Source organism: Homarus americanus, unplaced genomic scaffold (assembly GCF_018991925.1).
Source record: "Homarus americanus isolate GMGI-L3 unplaced genomic scaffold, GMGI_Hamer_2.0 scaffold16430, whole genome shotgun sequence".
NCBI classification, from domain to species: domain Eukaryota; kingdom Metazoa; phylum Arthropoda; class Malacostraca; order Decapoda; family Nephropidae; genus Homarus; species Homarus americanus.
The window spans coordinates 4,235,334-4,243,872 of record NW_024729259.1 but is presented as its reverse complement, the minus strand read 5'-3'; the positions used below and the strand labels follow the sequence as shown (position 1 = coordinate 4,243,872).

Below are 8,539 nucleotides of genomic sequence, written 5' to 3'. Positions count from 1 at the left end.
TCTAAATAATATCGGACTCCTCTCCCATTTAGATCCTATATCATTATTGTATCTATAAATTTTACTCTCCTGTTCATTTACTGTATTTTGCATTTACTTTCTCATACAACCCAGTGCACGAAGTTATTAATCCACTCTAGTGACATTATACATTTCTTTACAGTTTTACTTTAAATGAGTCAGTTCCCTCATCCCATACTTCACTCTCTATAAAAACTCTGTACAGGATTCAACAGTTCTTATTTATCCCCCCCACCCATTTTCAGTACTACCCGCATTGAATTTTCTCTCTATTCTATCAAATGGTTTTTCTAGATCTATAAATACCAAATGCAACTTCTTTTCCTTTCTCCAGAAACCTTTCACTTTTATATTATTTAACATAAACACTGACCCACATATCCACTTCCTTTTTAAACCCCACACCACTCTTCTGATACACTCTGTTTTTGCTAGATTTTTTTTTATTTCTATCATACATACCTGTACTCCCTGGTATACTCAAATTAATCATTCATTCACTTATCTAAATGTAAGGAACAGTGAATCCTATTTGCCTGATATGGGCAGTATGGATGCAACACTGAATACTAAGGCTTGATACTGTAGGACGCAATGTGGTTAGTATGGTACTGTACTTGACTACTTTCAGTTCCCGAATTATAAAGTTAAGTGCCCATTCACAGCTAAATGGAGTGGGTGCCCCAAATTCAAACCAGTAGCCCTTAGGATGGGAGGAAAGTACATGTACTGTGCTACATCCACTCACCTACTATAACCTTTAAACAAAGAAAGTAATACTAAAAGGCTTCTACACCAATATTAATTAAAAGGATACTTAAAAGTTAAAGAGCACTCCACATGTGGAAAATTTTCTTTGGTTCATGTATTCATAATTAGTAGCAGTATTAGTCTACAATACTTTTTATCAAAACTAATCTTGTATCAATATAATTAACACGTACTTCAGAGACAATTTTCTAAATACATATACAGTACATAAACATAACCCAAGGATAGATAATGGAGGTAGTGTAGCCTTTGAAATCATTTATTTGATAACATTCATACCTAATAGTAAAAGTTTGTATGTTACAGTACATATAAACAGTGCTTCTTCGTCTCTGGCACAGTGGGTCGGCCTCCCTGCCTTTGGCCACACGGGAGGGGAGTAGTGCATGCTGCTCCGCACCTTTCAGTCAAAGACTAACAACAAGGTTCATTAAAAATTTGAATTTAGTTTTTTTATTTTACTCACAAAGCGTTAGCAGTTAGCACTACTCCTGAACCACTGGCCTGCTGGTATACTGAGGGACCATGGCGGGCAGCCGTGACACTGAGCGATCACTAGGTCATTGCCCTGTTTCAGGAATGGGTCAGTGTCACGGGTAGTGGCTACAGCATTTTAGTAAATGCAACCAAGAATATCCTGTACCTGACACTAAAATAATCTAGTTTGAGCTTTCAGATGAACCTTAAAACACAAATAGGTCTGCAGCTGACTGCAGAATCTAACAAAACATCATGGTAATTAATATCATCATGAGGACTGGCTTTTCTTGCAGCCAAAATACTTACAATGCAACTTATGCATGACAATACAAAAGACAGTAATGTACATGTACTTCACACTCACATAGCAAAGAGGTTAGAATGGTTAAGATAACTAAGTGAAATGAGTGAATGGAATGCTTCCAGGCAGGAGACAAAGTGGGCAATGGACAATAATACAAAACGGTCCTCATAGAAAATGGGTTGTAGCTGAGAGAGCAGGGCAATTGGCAACAAATTACCTACAGGAATATGGGTGATGGGATGTACCTTGCACTCAGTTTTACTTGCCCAGTTTGCCGCGCTTGGAAACATAAGTAGCACTTATCTTTCGCCTCCGCAATAGATTCTAATGTACAAGCACACAACTCTTGCTCAAAATGAAATAAATGTAATCTTAGAAATGAGGTGGGTTCCTCAAAATGACCCATCCTACATAAATAAGGTGGCTAAACAATGAAAACAATAACTGGTTACATGAAAAATATCCTTAAAATGTGTAAGTAAGAATGCACCAATTTTGCTGTCTTTCCTATACCGTCCTAAAGGGGAGAAAAAGTAGCAAGATTGTACTACATATACTATTACAAAACTGGAACAAATACACAGCAAAAATACACAGTATCTCTACAAGAATTGTGAGAAAATTACGTATTTTGGTACAGGACGGTATTGGAGAGTACATCTAGGCAGTACGTTTACAGTTATTCATAAGTATTCAATACAGGAGGTTTATTCTTGCATCATTCACTACAGCGAACAGCGAGAAGAGACAGAAGAGAGCTTTAAGTTACATGGAGACAACTACGGTACACCTCAGCAGCTCAGAAAAATCAGGAAACGAGATGACGGCCCTTTAGCTGGCTACAGGAGTCAAAATAATGCTAACAGTTCATGAAAAGAGGGCAGGCTACTCTGCTTATTCTTTGTAGTTATACTTTTGTCAATGAAGAACATTGTTTTTCGTATACTGCAGTATTATCACTGTATACTTGTGGTCTAGCTACCTTGCACTACTCCTGCACTACCCATACAAACATGCGCGCTTGGCAGCCCCGGGTCCTTTGGGTCACCAGTAATGCACCACCTGGACCCGTTGCTGCCCTTACACTACCGTACAAACCGTATGGAAAAGGACTTAACATTACCAAATGTTAAACGGATTGCAAAGAGTATTATTAGAATTTTCTATCCATACTAATAATATACAATTACACAAGACCATCTATCTTTTTTCTCATTTCAGTTTTCAAGTCTTATCTATCCATATAAAAATAGACCTACTTCAAAGTTCCAGGTCCTTAAGTGTTCATTATCCAGTGTATCACAAGATCATCTGTGTGGTCTCTTCTTTTCCTAGGTAATACCCTGCATCAACCAGGCAGTGCCACAAGGACACTGCCCAACCAACCGTGCCTTGCTGCGGATGGGCCGGGAGGTGCCACACCGTTGTTTTCCTACAACCATACCTACATCACAACACCTGCAACCAGAGTTGGCTAAAGTGGCGATGTAAGTGTGGTCATCCGCCTCTCGGCCAGGTGTGGCTAGCCCAGGACCATAAAGTGATTTCTATGGACAAGGGAGGGCCACACCCTCCGACTTCCACAACATCAAGAACACAGTAACTGAGGCCAGTCAGAGACCAGCACACACACACACATTACACAACCCATCAGAACACAATTGAACACAAATTAAAACAACAGAAACATCCAATTAATGTGCGTTGAAACAACAAACAGACATCTTGAGAGCCAGTTCGGTCTGACCATTACATTTTTCCAATCTTGGTGCTGCTGCCGTCCAGAGTACGTATACTGGGTTGGATGGGGCCCACTGGGCATTGTGGCCCTTTAGCCACGCCAAGGTGTGGTGGGCCGCCCAGTGGAGCGTGTGCAGGGCCGGGGGGGCAGCCGGGCCTCACTGGCCACACTCTCCTATGCTACATGGATACAGAGGCTTGTACGGGTCGCCGCGGACCGCCTGGTGGACCGCACCAACCTGGGTGGTCACGCGGGGCGGGAGGGCCGCTAATCACGCTGTAGCCCACCTCGCCGGGGGGTGACGCAAAGTACATTTGGCTCATTCGCCAATGAGGAACATGTGTGTATTTTTTAAAGAATGTTCAAACAGCAGAAACTTTATTAAAAGCCTACACATATAAGCAACACGAGTGTGACTATCACATACCAACCGTATACATGGTTCTGGGGTTCCCTGGTAGCGGGAGGGTCCACTACCACTGTGTACCCACCTTCACCTCCCATGGCACCTTCTGTCTCACACATTCAAAACTGCCTAGAACACATACTTTGCTACCTGCTGATTTTCTCATTCATTCCTATTTACATTGCTTTATATTGTATACAAGAAGATTAATGCATCACTAGCTCCTCCAGTTATCTGAACATGCTTGGACCCTTAACACAGATGCTGGTCCAGTTGTGAGGTGCAAGCTGACTGAGTGTGCTCACAGAAATGTGACCATGGATGGATGGGGCTGGGTAACTTTGTGGACAAGTGGATATCAAGATGGCGTAGCGCTATGGGTCATGAGAGCGTCACCCATGGGCGAGTGGTGGGCGTGGGCAGCGGCAGTGTGGTGTGTGGAGCGGCCGTGGGTGGCTACCCGCCCCGGCTCTCGTATACTATGGGCTGGGCGGGCCCCGCTGGTCCCGCTCAGCTGCAGGGCGCACGGCGGCGGCCCGCTGCCTGCACACTGGGCTGACAGCTCTGATCACTGTTGCCTGAGGTGGGCCACATGCAGCCCATGTGGCCAACATACCACGAAGTGGTTAGGCCAAAAAGAGCCACATGCAGCCCGATCGTGGCTGGTGAGCCGGAGTTACACGGCCTGCACTGTGTGTCTGAAGGATGGGTGGGCCGCGGGAGGTAGTGTGGGGGCGAGGGAGGGCAGCCTGGCACCTACAGGTTGGCCATTGCCACATCGGGAAGATTAGTGGAAGGCCCACCAGGCAACCCCACCACGCCGGCCCGGACTCCACAACCCGCTAACCGCCCACGCGTCTTATTGCTGCTGAAACAGACAAAAAAATTAAGCTAGTTAACAAGAATGGTAAAGACAAAAATTAGTGCAATTTTGTACACAGTGGTGTCTGCAAAAGTCGCAAAAGTCCACGTGCTCAGACCTTTACTGCATCATTAGCTACTTTACACCACATATAACACTGACAATGAACTGACGAGGGTCCTGTCGTGCAAATATATGGATGCATTACCAGAAATGTTTACTATACAGTATAAGTTAGTATTAAAACAAAAATCAAATCAAAACTAGGTTAAAAACAAACATTAAGCAGATCAATACAATATAATGGTAAGTTCTAATAAACATGCTGAGAATACAACTGTACAAGAGCATTTAGAGTGCAATCTGCATTTCTGGTGAAGAGAGGTACAGTACATCAATTGGTGTCATATCAACACCCAAACAAGACATTAATTAAATGATTGCACACAGAGCCATGCGACGGAACTATATCTACAAGGAGGAACCATAACAAAATAAAGACTACCACACCACAGGGCCCCTGAGTCCCATGGTGCTGTAGGTTAATCCTACAATGTAGCTACCAACGTACAGGCCAGTGAACTGTAGGAGTAAACCGTACAGGGCAATACTAATACATTACTGACTTGCTCATGCAATGTACAAGTTTCTCTTTACAAGGCTAATCTGCTTCTCAGCCAAGAGATGTATGTTACTCCCAAAAAACACTGCACTAAACTATACTACACTATACACTGACCCTCATTGCTGTGGTCAAACACATTCAGAGAAAATATGAGCCAGGGGTCATGAAATACCATCAACTAACTTTAGGGTGTGGGTGGAGGGCGGGCTGGGCGTGGGCGGATGTATGTGTGCCGCCTACACATCAGGCGACTCCGGGTGGAGGTCGTAGCCCATGCCCTGGCAAGGAACACCCTTGGGTCAATATAAATGTGGGGGAAAAGGGGAGAGCAGCAAGTGGGTTCACCTTTGACAACAGAACCATACAACCCTCACTAGACCAAACAAGCTATGCTTTCATCAATAGTCATATAATCTTTCAAATAAGCTGGATTTCAATCTACAACTGCAAAAGTTCATCAATCACAACAAAACTCAGTCATGTATAGTTTCTGGTAAAAGAACAAATCTATGTCATAGTCAACCTCAGCTTACATCAAGTGAGGTGATGTTTTTATGCTTAACTGGTAATGATCAAACAAGACCTAAACTTTCTTCGTCAACAAAACAACCTAAACACATCCACCCTACTTGGGTTCACAGCCAATAAGATACACTAAACTTGTTTTAGTTAAACACAGCCTTTAGTGGCTTACTGCCTATATCCTGCACTCCTTTTTCCTGCATCCACAACACAGCACATACAGAATTATCTCCAAACACTTCAACTGGTGACCATCATCACACTGGAGATCTTTGTAAATATTTGCTGATCACTTCTGTATGTTAAGTTGGTTAAGAGGTAAGTAAAAAATAAATAAATAAATAAAAACACTTGTATGAATTATAACATGTAAAATGAATGACTAATCTCAGAAAGTGTACATGGGAAAGTAATATGTAGTCTGAAAGTGAAGGAAATATGATAAAATAGATACAGCAAAAGTTCTAATATTTCAAGACCAGTGACAAGTTTGGGAATGATTGATGTGGTATGAAGCAGTGCTGATAGTATGAATGTGACCAAAGATAAAAAAAATAAAGAGGATAGAGAACAACCAACGACCTCACATGATGATGCTTTCAGATGGAGACTCAGAACTAGCTGCTCAAATAAATATACATTACAAACAAATTACAAATTGATAGTAACAGCAAAATATATCATTCAAATGTGTTGCTGGTAAAATGATCAAGAAAACGGAGAGGTAAGAAGATTCAATCAGCCACAGAGGAATGAAGTGGTATTTGGAGGTATGCAGAAGAAGAATTTGATGAAGGAGGAGGATGGCAATATGAAGGCTGGATAAAAGAGGGAAGACTTCAAAATCAGATAAACAGTGAGAAGAGACAGATGACAGATAGTATTAAGTCAGTGATATGGAGAACAACAACACTGTAGGTAAGAAATCATATACCTGTCAGTTAATTTCATTGACTTGAATGGAAGTCATATGTCAATCAAATATATAGAGGCTGAACTAGTCAAAAGGTTATGTAAAACTGACATTATCAGTAAACGGTCTTCTCAATTTACCTTAGGAACACATAATTTTTTATATTGCATTTTATTTTTAACATCCTGTACTGTTTTATGAGTCAAAACACACCTGAGAAGGAATAAAATAGCCACAAAACAATATGGCAACATTGTGGGAATGTTCAAACCTTCCAGTGTTACACATCTTACTGAGACATTGTGATGTTCAAGGACAGTATCAAGTGTGGCAAAAATTTATGTTCTATCCCCCTCCCCCGCCCAACCATATACCTTTATCTATCACACTTCCTTATTATCCTTACAATGGGTTTGGTTTTGATTTGAGTTACTGATGGGTAAAATAATGGAGAAGTCACGGAAATGGTTAGTGGTAGCAGATGCATGTATGTGCCCGAGATTGTTGATTGTAATGACAAATTACTGTACTGTGCACAGAAATATTCATTGAAATAATTTGGTGATGAACAAGTGGAGAAGATAATAAAGGTGTGAAAGCCTTATTCATCACAGATGTTGATACAGGGGTATGGGTACTTATTTCTCCAGGTAGGAAGAATTACAAACATTGTTTCAAATGTACAATACCTGTACAGTACAATGATCTAAATTTATTTATATTGAACTTACTGATGTGCCATAGACACGAAGCCATTTCTTAAGAGAATATTCAATTAATATTTAAGCCGAATGGAATTTGGCGAGAAAATAATACGAGGCTGAATTTATAAACAAATATATATATATATATATATATATATATATATATATATATATATATATATATATATATATATATATATATATATATATATATATATATATATATATATATATATATATATATATACATATATATATATATATATATACATATATATATATATATATTGAAACAAAAATTACTCTACAAGGCTGGTCTCACATATTTTGCTTGGTGTAAAACCTTAATTCAATGTCACAAGTGATGGCATTCCAAGGTAAGCAGTTCCAGGAAGAACATCTGTATTTGGGACAAGACAAATGCTGAAAATTTTTACCTGCTAAACATTTATATCACAAAAAAGGCTGAGAAAGAGAGCGATGCTGAGGGAGAAGGAGAACTGGAAGGATTAGGAAGAAAGAAGGAAAGGTGAGGGAAGGATAGAGAGAGTAGGATGTGTAAAGCAGTAAGGAGACATAAGAGAGAGGAGTGGTATACAAAAGGATGGTAGGGCTGAGAGAAGGGAGATGGAGATAAAGATATAATGGAGAAAAGAGAATAACACATAATAAAAAAAAATATTGACATAATAACATGTGAATATGTCCATCATCCAGCTTGAAGCAATTCCTGAAGCCACATCGTACTCGAGGACTGACTATAAAGACCTTGTGAACCTGCAACGTTAAATGTGTCATCAAACATTATCCCATAAAATACAACCTTAAAAGTACTGAAAATATGATCACAATCGAGATGTTTGATTGTGAAAAAAAAAAAATATTAAAGTGTGAGAAGTGTGAAGCATTAAGGGTAGCAGGTGTTGTGTGTGTGTGTTACTGTGCCAAACTGTGCAAGTGATTATTAAGACATTTATGATCACTTACCCCTACTCCTGAGTATCCAGAACCATTCATTCCTGGTATGCCATAACCCATGGAGTCTTCTCCTGGTGGCGGAGACATCATGGGGCCCGGAGTTCCACTCATGCTATATGGCGACGCTCCTGCTGAGGTACAATCTATAATGAAATGTGCAGAAAGTACCACCTTCAAATATCAGATCATAGAACTAGTTATGTACACTCCTT

General features: G+C 40.4%; 1 protein-coding gene across 1 annotated transcript in view; it reads right to left on the bottom strand.

Moving 5' to 3' along the window:
* Positions 1-1,035: 1,035 nt before the first annotated feature.
* LOC121866430 (homeobox protein extradenticle-like) overlaps positions 1,036-8,539 on the bottom strand; it is a 75,845-nt gene continuing 68,341 nt past the window's right edge. The window contains exons 6-7 of the mRNA XM_042366093.1: positions 8,337-8,470; positions 1,036-4,591 (exon numbers count right to left, since the gene is read on the bottom strand). Of these exons, the coding sequence (XP_042222027.1) occupies positions 4,583-4,591; positions 8,337-8,470 (143 nt within the window). The 3' untranslated portion in view covers positions 1,036-4,582. The remainder of the gene's footprint in view (positions 4,592-8,336; positions 8,471-8,539) is intronic.